This window comes from Chinchilla lanigera, unplaced genomic scaffold (assembly GCF_000276665.1).
Source record: "Chinchilla lanigera isolate Chin_1 unplaced genomic scaffold, ChiLan1.0 scaffold00014, whole genome shotgun sequence".
Lineage (NCBI taxonomy): Eukaryota > Metazoa > Chordata > Mammalia > Rodentia > Chinchillidae > Chinchilla > Chinchilla lanigera.
In genome coordinates this window covers 28484835-28501193 of record NW_004955415.1, presented here as the reverse complement: position 1 = coordinate 28501193, position 16359 = coordinate 28484835, and the positions used below count along the sequence as shown (strand labels likewise).

General features: G+C 43.5%; 1 protein-coding gene across 2 annotated transcripts in view; it reads left to right on the top strand.

Annotated features, from left to right (window-relative positions):
- The window catches only part of Ralgapa2 (Ral GTPase activating protein, alpha subunit 2 (catalytic)), a 248630-nt gene that overhangs the window by 162292 nt on the left and 69979 nt on the right, over positions 1–16359 (top strand). For both annotated transcript variants that reach the window (XM_013512249.1, XM_005380947.2), the window contains exon 37: positions 11239–11366. In XM_013512249.1, coding sequence (XP_013367703.1) covers positions 11239–11366 — 128 coding nt within the window. The remainder of the gene's footprint in view (positions 1–11238; positions 11367–16359) is intronic.

The following is a 16359-nucleotide window of genomic DNA, read 5'->3' as shown; positions in this document are numbered from 1 at the left end:
TTTTTAAAATAAATGAAGATTCACTGTAAAGTGTCAAAAATGATTTTTATAAAAAGTAGTATAAGATGCATAAAAGCAATCTTAAACATACCTTTTTAGTTTCCTGACAAAACATGTAAGTTTTCCAGATTTGGTCATAAATTCTGACAAGATGAGTTAAGCAAATTGCTCTCTTAATATTTTAATTTGAAAAGTCTAAAAGAAAGAAGAGAATAATGGGCAATGAAAATTTAGGGTTAGCCCTACATTTAAAGTACAGACCATTACAATGTAATAAAATTAATCCAGACATTTCCAGGGCAAGTGTGGCTGACCTTTTGTTCACCAACCACTGACCCCAGGGTGAATGCAAGAGGCTTTCGGAGGGAAAGTCTGTTTGTTTGGCTTGGGTCCCTGGTATTTAAATTGCATTCCCTAATCAAATGAAAAGGCTGTCCTCTCTATCAGGTTACAGAATCCATGGCAACATTTGGCCTTTTATATCCATAATGTTAGCCTTTTTTGTTTGCATCTAAGTAGAGACACCTGGAGCAATGTTAACATTAACCGATTTAGCATTAATAGCTTCATTATATAAGAATTTCTGATCAGATAGCTGTTACTTTTGTTATATTGCTTCAGCTTGTATTGTTGTCATTTTTTATCTCCCTGCTTGGCAACCAGGCAATGATTTGCAAATTTTTTTGTCTTGATTAATTAAGCAATATAATTATCAGTAACCATGATGCAGTCTTTGCTCAACAAAGCTTCTGAGAGAAAACAATGGTAAGTCTGTTAGTATGAATGCATTCCACGCGTCCCAGATGCACGAGGATATTATGGACAATGAGGGGAAAGGCCGCCTGTGAGCGAGGACAAAGGGTGCCACGCAGACTCGACACACTGCACATACCGCCAGGGACATGCTGCGGGCTCCCTGGGACACAGACGCCTCGTTAGATTACAGCTAGTCAGCAGAGATTAATTCTCAGCCATTTGGTGCAATAATTTACCCATTCCCCGGTCTTTTAACTAGAGTTCCTTGCTATGGAAGCAAAGGCTTTGTATTCAAAAGGTTGATTTAACCTTGCCTACTTTTAGGGGTTGCCACCAAAATCACTATTTTTGCCTCGTGATTGTAATGATGCAGCTGCTTGAAGTTGAGGAATATTCCTTTCAGGAAGACAGGTTCTGCACAAGTTTCAGAAATTATAGGTGGAGTCAAAGGCCTTCTTTTAGCACCTGTATATTTTATCTGAATATAGTATGACTCTGGTCTAAATCGATTTATTTTACTGATCTCTGGGCAGCCATACTTCTCTAAGAATAATTTTAATCCTTTTTTAGGAGGAAAAAGAAAACCTCATCAGTACACAAAAGTCCCGCTCATTGGATAGAGTCATGCATATTCAAATTGTACTTTCATTCACTCGGCCTCATTAATAGCGTATGTAATAATGTAGGGCTATTTGTAATACAAGCTCACAGGCAGCATTGCTTCCAAGTCCTTTGAAATTTAACATATTTCGCTTTTTCATTCCATACACCTCCCTTAAATATACAAATTATGTGCCTGGCAGGATCCGCCTCCTGTTAATAACACACAGCATTTGTGACATGGTGTGTTGAAGTGCGGGTGTGCTGCATACAAAACCCTTGAGGCCGAGAGCCCTGCTCACTTCTTGAGTGTTGTACTGAACTTCTTTTTTATTATTAAATTGAAAAAAGTATCAGTGTACATTTATTGTTATTTCATCACTTCATTATTATTTTCAAAATAAACCCATCTTCATGAACAGCGATACACTCGTCCATTAGTCATAGAAAAGAAATGTGTCATTGTCAGGCTTATGGTCAGGCTTACGTTTTCTCATACTTTTATCCCCAAGTCAGCCATGCAGGCAAGACTTCCTCAGAGGGCAGTGTGTGAGTGACTCCGGGGGCTGGAGAGAACACTCTGTGTTCCTCAGCAGTGTGACTCCCAGAGCCTCCATGCAACAGGGGCCACCGTGTCACTCTTCTGGTCTTTCAACAGCCGGAAAGTGACCCTGTATTGTTTGCCTTTATGGATCTGTGAAGGTTTGTTTCGAGTCTGGGATGCACTTATCTCCAGGCACATTTGTGACCAACAGAAGATGTTCTGAAGCATCCTTGACAGGCAGCAGTTGAGACAAGAGGAGGTTTTGGTGAAGGATCCCCTCATTGCTTTCGTAGGTAGAGAGCACGTTAATGTTGTCCGAGCTCCTCCTCCTCAGCCTTGGTCAATGTGATGTAGGAGAAGAAGAGAATTAGAGGACAGGAGAGGGAGACCGGAGGTCCACTTCACAGTTGGGTATGTGGGGTGTCTCAGGCAGGGGTCTCTTTGTCCCTGTCCTGGGGACCAGGGTCTCTCTGTGTCCTGTCAGGGAATGTAAGTACTTCCCCCCGGGCCCTGTCCTTCAAGATGCCCTTACTGTCACCAGGGCTCTGTCAAGGTGGCATCTGGCCCTCTGTAGGTCCAGCAGCTCTGTGTGTGTACATGTGTAGGTGTGCATGTGTGTGTGTGTGTGCGTGTTCATGCATGCACTTCCCTGTTCAGGATCACATCTAGCCTAGGACCTTTGTCCGGAACAGGTTCTCGAAATGCTGGCAGAAGCTTATGTTCCAGAAGTCCTAGAGCATTGTTACTGAGGAGGCCGGGAGGAGACAGCTTTGTGCCTGGGTAGAAAGGGGCCGTATCATTAGAGCGGCCTGTGACAGAGGGAGTATGTTGACTTTGATTGTGGCCATGTGAATGTCTTCCTTTTTATTTTACATATGCAGCTTTCTTAAACGTTTATGCCTGTCCTAATCAAATAACCTCTTTGGAGATTGAATCCTGTACTTCACAATACTCTGGGAAATGCTCAGGAAAGTGAACTAACTTTTGCATATACCAAGAATTATTTATTTAGAGAAGATACCTGAGAATACCAAACAACTGTTAAATGGGTTGCTGTGATGTGGTCTCTTTGGTGATTTATTATATTATCATTATTAGCATTATTTTTAGTCAAAGCATGGCACTGAGAACTACGTGAAAAGGCATCTGTCATTTGCAAATGTGATGTTAAAATCAAATTTTTTTTCTAACTCTTTGACACTTCTAATTAGAGGAATACCCTGGATACAAGGGGTTTATATCATTCCTTTCTCCAGTTTTTCTGAAAGACTGAGTCACCCACAGCAGTTGCCAAAGAATAATAAAGAACATTTATTTATACAGTGAGCCTCACTGCAAATGGAAGACAGTCTATAACCTAACTGTTAGCAATAAATCCCCAGCTTCTGTTTTACCTTTCACAATAGTTTGGCTTTTGCAAATTCTGCCTTAGTTGATTTTCCTGAAAAGTTAACATTATTTTCCCATTTCTTGCTTGGTCTTTGATACACACATCTTCTTGTCACGTGGTTTCTCGCCTCTTCTTTGGTCAGCTGGTGTCAGCTTGTGCCAGTGTGCCTCAAATGGCAATGGTAGCCCAGGGTGTAGGGCAGGCAGCGACACTCCGAGGCGGGCCCTGTGAGCTCTGTGCAGCCCCTCGGTCCCTGTGCATAGGCTGTCTCCACCCAGCTGGACTGTGCCAGGCGGGGGAACCAGGCCTCAGTGCACAGCAGCCCAGAACGGCAGAGCTCATCCTCATAGGGGGACCTTCTCGGCTCTCCCTGAAATGTGCTAATTTGCTGGTTATTGTTGCAGTTTTGTGCTGCTTTGTTTTCTTCTTGAGCACTTTTATCACAACTCCACCCCGAGAATTATGGAGCCACTTGTATTCCCCATAGGAAATGCATGCAGTTACTAGAGTGTATTTCAAATCAACTTTTTAAAGTGTGCTACTAAAAATAGAAAGTCAAAAGGGTCCTTCTTTCCTACTTTATTGATGTCTGCATTGTCTGGAGGATTTGAGGCCATCGGTAACTCCTTGACTTTCTTCTTCCTGACTGCCCCATGGGGACACCTTGCTAGCCATCCCTAGGAGGACCAGCAGTCACGTTCCTCTCACTCTGTCTGAGTTTCCTCAGGTCTCACTGCTTCCTCTGAGCACTCTGGCCTCACCCGATCTTTGCTGTTTTCAAAACCTTTACTTTACCTGAGTTTCCTCCAGCCCACCAGACAGAATACTATAGCAGACACCCCTCAAGCTATCCCCAGCCTCTCAGTCATCTCCATGGAGCAGAAGGCAGATGGCCAGGCAGATCTCATTCTACAAACAGAGAGAGAAACAAGAGTTCTGTTTGACAGCCAGAAGTCAGGCCCTTGGGCTGGAGTCCTTCGCTCAGTCAAGTGGACAGGACAGGCCTGGTGAGGTTGCTTCCTTTCAGACGCTGTCAGAACCCGGTTCCACTCCTCTGGAGCCTAAGTTTTATTGAGGGAGCCTCCATTACTGAGTAAATAAGTAACACAGTGGTTGAACCAGGAAATCTCCAATAGGAATGAGTGTCACAAAGAAAATACCAGAGAGTGGAAAGATGGGCAGGGAGGAGACGGACAGTTTCAGCTCAGATGGGGCCTTTAGTTTCCAGTCCAGCCTGAAGGCGTCACTCCCATCCATAGGAAAACAACACATAGAATAAGCAGGACTCTTCCTGGGTTGTGTGAAAATTAAGTCCCACAATGGAGAGGCAGATGCAGAAAATCACAGCTCCTGAACAGAAGCCCACAAACCCTTCAGGGAACTAATGCCAGAGAAGGAACCTGAAGGTCAGGTAGCAGACAGGGCCGGGAGTCAGGTGGACCCTTACCATTCCGTGAGTTCTCTCTAGGAGAAGACTGGGAAACATCTCTTGTTGGCAGAAGGAGAAGAAATAGCTGCTTTGAAATACACCCAAAGCATTCTGTTCTTAGCAGAGTTTGCCCTCAAGAAGAACTATTTGTACAGAGCCCATCCAGCCTGGGAGAGGGAAATACAGTATCCCACTCTAGCACCTCCTAGCCTTCCGGTCTCCCCTAAGTCAGGGATGCAGGGAAAAAGACACAACTGAGAAGCACCTGTGAAAATCACAGCCAGACAAACAGACCTGGTCATAGGAGTGTGGAATGCCCCCTCCATACCTTAAGCCTTCATCAACAGAACTTCTGTTGAATAACATGGAGCACAGCTGAAAGAATTGCACATCTCAAATCATACTAAAAAAGAAATCTGTAGGGAAACAGAGATAATAGGAGAAACAACAAGGACATTCAAGAAAATTTTAGGCTCTGACTCCTACCGCTGTAGCTACAGAAAACAATAAGTACAACCTAAACCTGAGCAGATAAACAGAAACCCTCATACTAAAGACGTGAGTGCCCCACTTGCTTTTACCTGGTGTGTCATGTATAGCTTTCAATAACAGAAAAAAAAACAAGGAATATTTGAAAGGTTAAACACAATTTTAAGAGATACCCCAAATATTAGAGCTAGACTCAGACATGGCAGAGGTTTGGGAATTATCAGACCAGGAATTTAACATAACCACAATTCATATCTAAGGGAACTAATGAAAAATGTGGGTAGCCCTCAAGAAGAGATGGCTAATGGAAGCAGAGATGGAAACTCTGAGAGAATTAAAAGGCCATTGTAATGACTGGAAATTATTCAACATTTGTGGCAAACACCAATGTTGGTGTCAGAGGTCCATGATAAACCAAAAGCATGAACCAGGATAAATACCAAAATGTTTACATCTAGGCATATCATTTACTGACTGCAGGGAACCAAACACCAAAAAAAAAAAAAAAAAAAGTCTTGAGAGAAGCTAGAGGAACAAAACAACTAAGAGCAGCAAAGGTAAGAATTATGCAGGACTTCTCTTCAGAAACTATCTAAAAAGACGAAAATGGTATTCTTAACATGATGAAAGAAAAACCACTGACCTAGGGTTCTACATCCAGGGAATTATCCTTCAGAAGTGAAGAAGACTTTCTCATGCAAACAAAAGTGGAAGGAATTCATGGCCAGCAGGCCTGCATGCAATAAATGTTAAACTCATTAAAACAAGGCAGAAACATGCAGCTACATAAGATAAAAGAGAAGTTTAGAGGAAGGATAAGTGCAGGCACAATGAAATCTTTCATATTTCTTATCCCTTATTGGTCTCATAGACAACAATACATTCCAAATACTCGCAATTCATTTTTCAGGATTATAGCTTCTGGGTAAGTAATGAATGACAGTGATGTTATAAGGATGAGACCAAGGAATTGGGAATGGTGCTTTGGCTACTGTGAAGCAGTCTAGTACTATTTGGAAGTGGACTTGGGTTAGTTATAAATACATATTTTCAAACAAGCTCAGGGCAACCTCTAACAAAAGTGTAAAAATAAGAATTATAATTGATATGCTAAGAGAAGAGAAAAATGGAATCACATAAAAATGCTGAGTTAAAAATCAGAGAAGACAAAAATGGAGTACAGGGCAAAAAAAGATGCAGGTTAAAAACAGAGGGGAAGAAAAGCTATACCATACTAACACTAATCAAAAGAAAGCCACAGTGACTGTATTAGTGTCAGACGGAACCATCATTGGACCAAGATCCTTAGTGATTCAGGAGTACAAAGAGCCTCCCCTGGGAAGTGACAGTTGAACTGAGGCCCAGGGGAGCAGGGTGTCTTAGTTACTTTTCTCTCATTGCTGAGACAAAATACCCAATGCCCAAAATGAAGGAAGGAAAGGTTTATTTAGCTTACAGTCTGTGGAGGTTTCAGTTCATACTTGGCTGGCTCTGAGGCAGAAGATAGCAAAGCAACAAGAGCAAAGGGGGAATGGCAGCAGAACAGCAAACAGCCAGAGCAAACCGGAGGAATGGTGGCAAGCAGCTACTTTCCCTGCCTTACTTTGTAAACAAGCTACCCCCACCTATGGGGCGTGTAGCTCTCACATAATCTCCATGCCCTCCTCTTCCACAGGCTCAGGATGTATACAAAGTAAGCACTCTGGCTTCCTGCTAAGTTACCTAGCCAAACCTCTAGACTCCCCAAGTTGACACAATGTATCAACCATAACATTCCACCCCTTGTCAACTTGGCAACCAGATACATTTCTTTAAACCAGTTACCAGGTACAAAGACATTATATTCCATTAGAACCATAACACAGGGGAACTAGCAGAGAGGACAGACATGGCAGAGTCCTCATGGAGGACATGGGCTTTGAGGGACTGAAAAAAGGTCCACTGTGGCCAGAGAAGCAGGAAAGGTAGGGGAGATGCTGCAGAGCCTCCTGGGCCACTGCAGAGCTTGGACCTCTACCTGACTCAAGGGCTGGTACCAAGCAATAAGCCCATTCTCAGAAGCTCTTACCTATCCTAAGCCCATGAGGGTGTTCTCGTGGCTTCCTGCAGAAGCTGTGTGGTTTTACCTGGACTCTTTCAGGCTCTTGACCCTGTTGGGTTGGTGTGTGGTTAGGTGGAGAGCAAGGTGCGCCCCAGGGTCTCTACCTAGACAGAGTTCCCTCTTCGGTTTAATCCACACGCTGCCTTTCTCCCAGATAACTTACTGCATGTGTGTGGCTCTGTTTCATCTCTGCTCAGGTTCATCTACATGTTTGTCTATCTTAGTGTCTCTCTTGATAGTGTGCCTTGAAGACAGGTAACATAAGTAGTAAATTTATGTCTTCTTCATACAAATTTAGTTACCTGCTCCATAGCTATTTTTTTTAAAGCCTGTTAGAATTCTGCTTCAGTGTGTGTTTGAATCTGTAGCTCAGTTTCAGAAGAGTTGCATCTTAATAACATCAAAACTTGCAGTTTATGAAGATTTTACATCTTTACATTTATTTGTCTTTTTTTCTTTTACATTACTAAGAATTGAACCCACGGCTTTCACACTGAGCTAGATCCCTAGCCCTTTGAAAAAACTTTTTTTTTGAGAAAGTTTTCAACTTTTGAAAAAGTTTTTTTTTTGAGAAAGTTTTCATTTTTGAGAAAGTTTTGAGAAACTTTTTTTGAGAAAGTTTTTCTTTTGAGAAAGTTTTGAGAAACTTTTTTTTTTTGAGAAAGTTGTTAAATTACCCAGGCTGGGCTCAAACTTGGAATCCTCCTGCCTCAACTTACCAGAGTATTGGGATTATAGATATGCACTACCTCACCTGGCTTATTTGGGTTGTCTTTCATTTCTCTCAGTACTGACTTATAGTTTTGAGTATAGATATCTTGCACATCTTTTGTCAAATTGTCAATTTTTTGATGCTATTATAAATAACATTGTTAAAATGCCATTTTCCAGTTGTTAGCTGCTAACATTCAGAAATGTAATATGAACATAATGTTTATAATGTATAACTATAATAACTGCAATACAATATATAAATATAATAATTATATACAATATTTATATTATATCTAAGTGTAGTATAATTGCTTTGAGGGGCATATTATATCCTATGACTTTATTTATTCTAGGTAAATTCCTTCAGATTTTTCATGAGCAAAATCATGTTATCTACAAATCAAAATTATTTCATTTTATTCTCTTTATGTTTTGTTTTTTGTTTTTTGGTTTTGTTTTTTTGTTTTTTTTGGATTTTTTCCGGTACCGGGAATCGAACTCATTACCTTGTGCTTGCCAGGCAGTTGCTGTGCCACTGAGCTAAATCCCCAGCCCCTATGTTTTGTTTTTGTTTCTTTCTTTCTCTTATTTTTCTTTATTGAAATAACCATGACCTTAAAAGAAAATATTGACTAGAAGAGGTGAATATAGCCATCCTTGCCTTTTCAGATCTTTAGGAGGAAACATTTAATATTTCATCATTAATTATTTTTTCCCTTCAGATGTTATTAAATTGAGACACCTCTCTGGTATTCCAGTTTGCTGAGAATGTTTTCTCTGTTTTATTTATTTGTTTAATCATGAATGGGGGTAAAATTTTATGCAGTACTTCTGAATTTATTAGGAAGTCATACAGTTTTTTTTTCCTTTATTCTATTAACGTGATAAATTGTGTTGATGAATTCATGAATATTAACACATTCACAGTGGAGCCATAATTTGTACATATCACTGCTGGGTGGCTTGAACTACCAGCGGTACATACATGACTGTCACATCAAGCAGCACAGTCATGGAATAGTCATGACTGTACCGCTGGTGGTTCAAGCCCGAGGGAATGTGTTAAACCAACTTGAGTTCTTATAGTCAGTCTTACTTGATCAAGATATGTTATCCTTTTGTACATTGCTAGATTTAATTTGCTTTCAGTTAGTAAAAGACTTTTGCATTTTTGTTAAGTAATATTAGTCTCTAGTTTTCTTACCAGACCTGTTTCTAATGGGAGGAAACATGGGCAAAGGCTCCTAATAGGCAAAGACTGTCCTTGCCTCACCATTGTGTCCCCTCCCCCTCCCCCAGTGCCAAGCACAGAAAAGGTGCTTTACAAATGGTTACTGGAAGAAGGAGAAGACGTAGGCTAGGGGTGTGCATTCATTAACTTAAATTATGTGAAATATTAATGACTTTGGCTCGCTCAGCAGATGTTTGCATTCCAGCTAGTGCACAGCACATTGCTGCTCCCTGGAATATGCACTTCACCTCCGGTCACCACTCCGTGGTCTTCTTTCTCATCGTTTCTCATGTCTTCAGCCTCTGGAATGGGGAGGCCTCAGGATATAGTCCCTGAGCTCTTCTCTTGCTCTTTGTAGACAGCACGCAGTCTTGGGGCTAGAAATCCCATCAGCAAATGAGCAGCTCTTCTGTGTATATGTCTACCTTAGGCCTCCCCTGACTTCTAGCCTAGTTTAACCACAGCCTGCTCAATCCCTCACAGCAGTGTCTACAGGCCTCTCTCAGCATGTCCTAAAGTGACCTGTGAAAGATCCTTCTCAGCCTCTGCATGTCAGAAAAAGGTAGCCCCAGCCTTCTGGCTGATACTTCTGTCTATCCCACCTTATTAGCCATCCTCCGCAAACACTGTCAGCCCTACCTTCAGAACATGGTATGTCCAGAAAGCCACCACCTCGCCCGCATCTGCTGTCATTCCCTTCTAGGCTTCCATCCCTCTCTTGCTAAGTATTCATTAGTTCCCCAGTTGGTTTTCCCTTTGCAGTTTTCCCAATATAGTGGCCAGAACAGTACCTTTAAAATATAGGGTAGGTTGGGTTACCCCATTACCTCAAAGCCCTCCAGAAGGCCTCTGACTACTCAGAGTAGAAATCAAGAGACTCCTTGTTTCCTGTCTTGTTCACACCCTCCTCTTCCTCCTTGCTCTCACAGTGGCTTCCTCGCTGCTACTGCTGCTGCTCCTGCAACATGCTATTCCTGTCCTACCACAGGCCTGGACTTTTGATTCCCCCCAGGACGCTTCTGTCAGATGACCTTCTAGCTGTGGCCCATCCCCACTTCCTGTGGATCCTTACTGAAATGTCACTTCTCTTATCACCCTCCCTGTCCATTTGACCCAATTCAGAAATACCAAATAAAAGTCCTGTTGCTTTTCTCTGCTTTATTTTTTGCCTTAGTACTTTTAATATATAACACATATGTTTTATGTGTTTGCAGTGTTTACTAGCTGAAATCTACAATAAACTCTAAACTCAGTGAAATCAGGACTTTGTATCACTCACTGCTGTGCTTAGTGAATAGAACAGTATCTATAGTGTAATAAATGTTCTGTGAATAAATGAGAGAGTGAAAGAATGAATATGAGTTATCAGTGCCTGTTCTTGTGGACCTAATAAGCTCTGTGTTAGATTGATGGGAGGGAGGGAGAGAGAGAGAGCCACAAAAGACAGGCATGAGGACTTTGGGGGTCTCCCCCAAAGTGGATCCGGTGGGGGAAAGCCGGGTCTCTGTCTATTAAAGAAGTTGGGGGAGTGAGGATAAGGAAGCATGGTGGCGACAGAGGGAAAATGAAGAAGAATGAGAACTGCAAGTAGCACCGTGCAGTTACTGACGGTGATGGTAACAGTCTCCTTTACAGATCCATGGGACCCATGGCAGGAACATTACCAATTCCACTTGTGTCCCATGCAGAATAATCTACATAATGTAGGCACTTCGGGTCATGCCATTTCTAGAAATGACAACACAGAAAAAACAAAAACCCTTGGTGATACTTTGCCATGCAAAGTTTCGCTGGAGAGCTCCTTGCATAGGACCTTCTGGAGCAGTCCTGCTGTCTCAACCTGTGTCCCGTGACAGCCAGTGTCTGTCCTGTCGGTGACGGCCTCTGTGTACACTCCCGGTCTCAGACGTCAGTCATCTGTTCTCTTTGGCTGGACTTTTGCCAGACAGTATTTGAAGACTGCTTTCCCGTTTTGAATTCCCAGGTGCCGTTTTTTGGGCCTCTGTTTGACGGAGCCATCGTGAGTGGGAAGCTGCTGCCGAGCCTTATCTGCGCCACGTGCATCAACGCCAGCCGGGCTGTGAAGTGCCTCATCCCGCTGTACCAGAGCTTGTATCCTTTGCTTCGTGTGGGCCCTCCTGACCTGCCCTCGCCAGCACACAGATTGCAGCAGTGTGTCCTGAGAGGTAAGTATTAAAACCAGAGACTCTTTGTCAGTCAGTGACAGTAACACGGCGTGATTTCCATACCACTTGTTAAATCTGTACTAAACAGAATCATTTTCTGCTGTATCAAAGCAGGAAGAGTTCGTATTCATACTTTCCTCCTAGAAGTGGTGTCAGAGAAACTGTGACCTTTACAGGGTGCTCCTGGCTCTTTAGGCATTTCTCCCTGAGCTCAGGCTATTCTCATCCTCCCTGGGTGTGACAGTCCACTGTGTGTGAGACAGATGCCAAGCAAAATGTAACGGGCTCCTTCAGGGTGCCTCCCAGCAGCCAAAAGCAAATGAGCTGAGTCTCATAAATCAAAGAGTATTACAGGTGCCACCTGAGAAGTGCGGAGAGAGTTCTGGAAGTCAACAGAGGGAACTGTGGTGTCCGTCTAGCTGGGAGGAGGGGGAGGAATCCCAAATGAAGTGTGTTTGGAGACAGCAAGAACAGCCAGAAGTCATTTTGCAACTGTTCCAGATCATTAATATCTTTTCCTCTAGTTTGTTATCTTGTCTCTAAAAGCAGAAGAAATTTTGCTTTTCTGATTTTTTCACAAACATTAATTGGCATGCTATAATCCTTATATCCAAGCATGAGCCTAATTATAAGAAAAAGAGATTAAGGTGAGTGGCTTCATAAAATTGTTACAAACAAATCTGACCTCCTAATAAAACTTAGTCTCTTTGTTCCTAATTGGTACTGAAAATGATAAAAAACACATTGTATTTGACCTCTCTCTGTAGATTTCTCCCAGCCTAATTGTAAGTGATGGGTTGCTAGCGGGTGGAAGGCGAATGAGAAATAGCACATGTGAGTAGATACAGTTTGTGAAAAATACCTTTCATTAAAGCCCTGGTCACTTCATTGACTGATTCTGCCTTTAGATTAAAAAAATACATATGCCATGTGGCAACTGAGAATTATCATAGAAATTAGTAGTAGAAAAGAGCTATTAGGTCCCATCTGGTCCCTCCCCCGGGGCCAGGCAGCCGTGTTCCCTGCCGTGCTCTCTCCTGCTTTGTCCAGGCAGTGTTGAGTGTGGGGACAGGGTCTGTGCAGTGGCTGTCACAGCACTCTAGGATTCATCTCAGGGCTAGTGTCCGTTCAGCCTCAGCATGCAATTTTGATCTCCCGTGATGTTAGAAAGCAAGACTTCTTCAGCAGCTTGCTTGTCAGGTAGGGTGTGAGGGACCCTTGTTGTCACCTCTGATGGACCAAGGCATGAATTCATTTGCAAATAAGAAAATTCTGTTGATTTCATCACGTCCCCTTCTCTGCTTACTGCACTTCTCATTATGAGATAGGGGCTTTGTTATTCTGTTGAACACGGCTTTCTCCAGCGAGAATTCGTATGGCACCATTGGAGTAGTGGGGTTTAGGGAAAACTTTACTTTTAAAGTTTAAAAGCATAGTGTTCAGCATCACTTGAAAAACTTGCCCAGCAACTCCATCAGGACTCATGTGCACACCGGCTAGGGCTACTGGCCTTAACATGGGTTAGTATGTGCTGTACTCAAAAATATCTCATAAAATAGTTGAGAACAAGTTGGTGCAGAAGTTAGGAAGGAAACCAAATAATAAAACCTATCATACCGGTCATTATAAAATTTTCTTGTCTAACACTTTGAGTAAATTTGATTGTTACTATTGAAATAAATTATTTAAAATAAGAAATAAACTGTTATACATGATTTTTATAGAGATATAATTAATGGGGAAAACTTTGCAACTATTTAACTGCTGTCTAATTTCAGTCTACAAAAGAATTGAGAAAAAAATTAAGAAAAATAGTTTTGCATTTTTGTTCTTTAAAAAGTATGTTAATTTTTAAAGTTCCACGCATGTTCCCAGCTAGGATATTCCTAATAAGTTGCTCCTTTGATGTCTCATTCAAACATCAAGGCCTACCTGTGCTCTGGCCTGTGTGATCCTGTCTTGGCTTATGTTCAGAATTGCTGCTTCATCAATGAATCTCAAGTTTGACATTGCGAACATTGAGTAGCCTGACAGACCCTGATTCTGGGTGTCTAATACAGCATGTGTTTACTAAACATAGTTCCTGTGGACTGTCTTCCAGGTCAGGTCAGAGCAAGGAACAGGGACAGGGAGGTCAGGTCCTAGACCTTGGGCCGCACACAGAAGCCAAGGGAATAGTTCTGTGAAGAGAGGAAATGGAAAGTTGGGGGGAACTTTCCATTTCTCCCCAAGAGTCAGAGCATGGGAGCAAGGGAGGCCTCTCTGAGGAGAGAGCATTTGGTAGGAGGTCAGAGGCTGGAGAGAAGCTCTCTTCCAAGGGTGGAGGTGACATCCCAGCAGCGGGCGCAGGACTGGTGTTCTGGAATGGCAAGTGGTGTGTTGGAGGGTTGGAGACCAGCCCAAGTCCATCAGGTGCCTGAGATAGACTCAGCTCAGAGCCCGCTCAGGCAGAGGTAATGCTCTGACTGGTCCCCAGGGAAGCCTCCTGACTTTTCCTCCTCCTGCACACTTTGGAAGTTCTCTTCTTAGTAGAGCATTCTAGGGTGAGTGGCCAGGGCCACCTGATGGAGAGGCAGCAGGTAGGGAGGGCGTACAGGGGCTAGGGACCTTGGACACAGCTAGATCACCCCACAGCATAACCTGTGGTCCAGGGCCTGGCGAGGATGTGGTGCTCCTGCCCACAGTGGGGCTGCTGCTAGAGGTGTTGGACAGGAAGCACTTCCCCTCCTCCGCATGTACCTGGCTTGTGGAACAGCATTTTTGTATTTGCTAGTCACTGTCACTCTAAGAAAGGAATATTAACAAATTTGAATAATTTTATCATTCTTCCTAGATTGCACAATGCCAGCTTAATGTACTTATATGGAATCCCAGAACCACACCCTATAGCTCACCACACTAGTATATTTTGTACTTAGTGCATGAGTGGAAAGCTACACAGAGCCAGTTTCCTCTGTGCCTTCTGCTTCTCCTGCACTCGGGCTCTGCTCTACCTCTGCACCGTCATTCAATGCTCAGTGAGGAAGGAGACCCTGGGAAACCTACAGTCTCCTGTCCCCCTGTATTATGACTGTCACAGAAGTAGCCAGCTGCCAGTGGGGTGACACAGCAAGAAAAGATCAAATAGGGTCCCTGGGTGTTTCTCCTGGCACTGTTGCTTGCTTTCTGCATCCAAAGTAAGTTCAGCCCAGCAGGAAAGTGTGACTCCAGAATAGCCAGCTCCCCTGCAGGTGTAGTCCACAGGCACATGAAGCTCTACTTGCACCCTAGACCCCACTGTACCCTTGGAGTCTATCCCCATCCTGAAGCCTAGCAGTCCATCCCTTGGCAAGTCCAGCGGGCTGGTCACCAGGATCCTTACTAAGGAAGGAAGTTTTCCCTTAACCTATGCACACCACCTTAGAAGAAAGGGACCAAAAACCCAAGAAAGAACTACTGTTACTGTTTCCTTGAGATACTAGGTATGGCCAGAATGCTGTCAAAGAAAGGGAAATTTCCTTGGCAATCCAGGCCATTCTGCGTGGGCAGCCCTGGTCCCCCTTTTGTTGCTAGTACATCACACCTTGATACTCAGCTGCCTTGAAACTCACCAAGTTTGATACTCAACCACTTAGATGCAAAAAATTTGTTCCAGTAGTTGTCATTTGTTTGGTACCTGAAGTGGAGGCTAGAACATGTTGGGTCAGTGGCCTTGTGACTCCCCCTGTTTCCAAGCCAGAACAGTTTGTTCGATACTCATGGTGCCTGCTGGAACCAGTTAATGATAGGTAGTGAGGTGTCACCATATTTGGGTTACAGTTGTTAGGTACAACATGGCGAAGCTGCACCTTTCTCCTCAATGCCACTCATTCCCTGGGTGTCAGTGTGACGTCCTATGAACAAAGGATATGCCTGCCCCACAGTTCAGACTGTCTGTAACCCCGAGCTTGGGGGATTTGCTTATTTGTATGAACCACACATAGGCAGACGTTGCACCTGGTGACGCGTGAAAAAAAGGGCCAGAGGAGCTGCTATGGGGCAGTGCTGGGCATCCCGTCCCTTCAGAGAAGGAGTAACAAGCAGAGGCCTTCCAGTCGGGTCAGTTAGGACACACACTCACAGAAGACTCATCTAGAAGTAGAAATGTGCACAGTTACATATTAATTTCGTTCAGTAGTGCTCGAGGAAATACAATTTCTGACTTAGCTGAGGATTTGGGGCATTGCTGGAACAAATTTGGCTTTGGGGCCTTTTTTTTGTTTCTTCAGTAAATCCAGTTTAGAATCAATATAAAGGAGTTCTTGTTTGGGATTGTCTTGGCTAACCGATCAAACAGTTGGAACTCTGTGGCAGAAGTACATAGAAGGCTGAAAAATACCATTATGTGATCAGAACAAAACAGAAGTGAACACAGTAGGGCTATGTTTGGAAAGCACCCTCCTCCTCCTGTAACCTCCTTGTGGACTCAGTCAGATCTGTCAAGCGGACCCTTGGTCTGGTGGCCACTGCTCTTCCAAGTGACAAGGGCTACCTCACCTGCCATCTGCTTCTGCAGGCCTCCTGGCGGGCAGTGGGCCTCCTCCTGTGCTGAGAGTGCTGCAGTTGGGACACCTGCCACATACTGTGTTTACAGCTCCCAGGCCAGTTGAGGGTTCCAAAATGAGACCCTGCTCGGCCGACCGATGAAGTTTCTAATACCGTGAAGCAGGGCTTTCATGCTTCTTGTCAGATAACTCATTTCAGGAAAGGGTTGCTACACAATATGCAGTGTGCCCATTAGGGGAGTTCACCCTGAATCAGACAGATGGCAGCTTTTAGAATAAGCGTCCACTTCAATAGAACAATAGTCTCGATGGCATTCACCACCTCCACTCTCTGGAACTATCGGCATCTGACGGGCAGCCGGGCTGCCTGAGGGAAAGTGATCTGGTACCTCATTC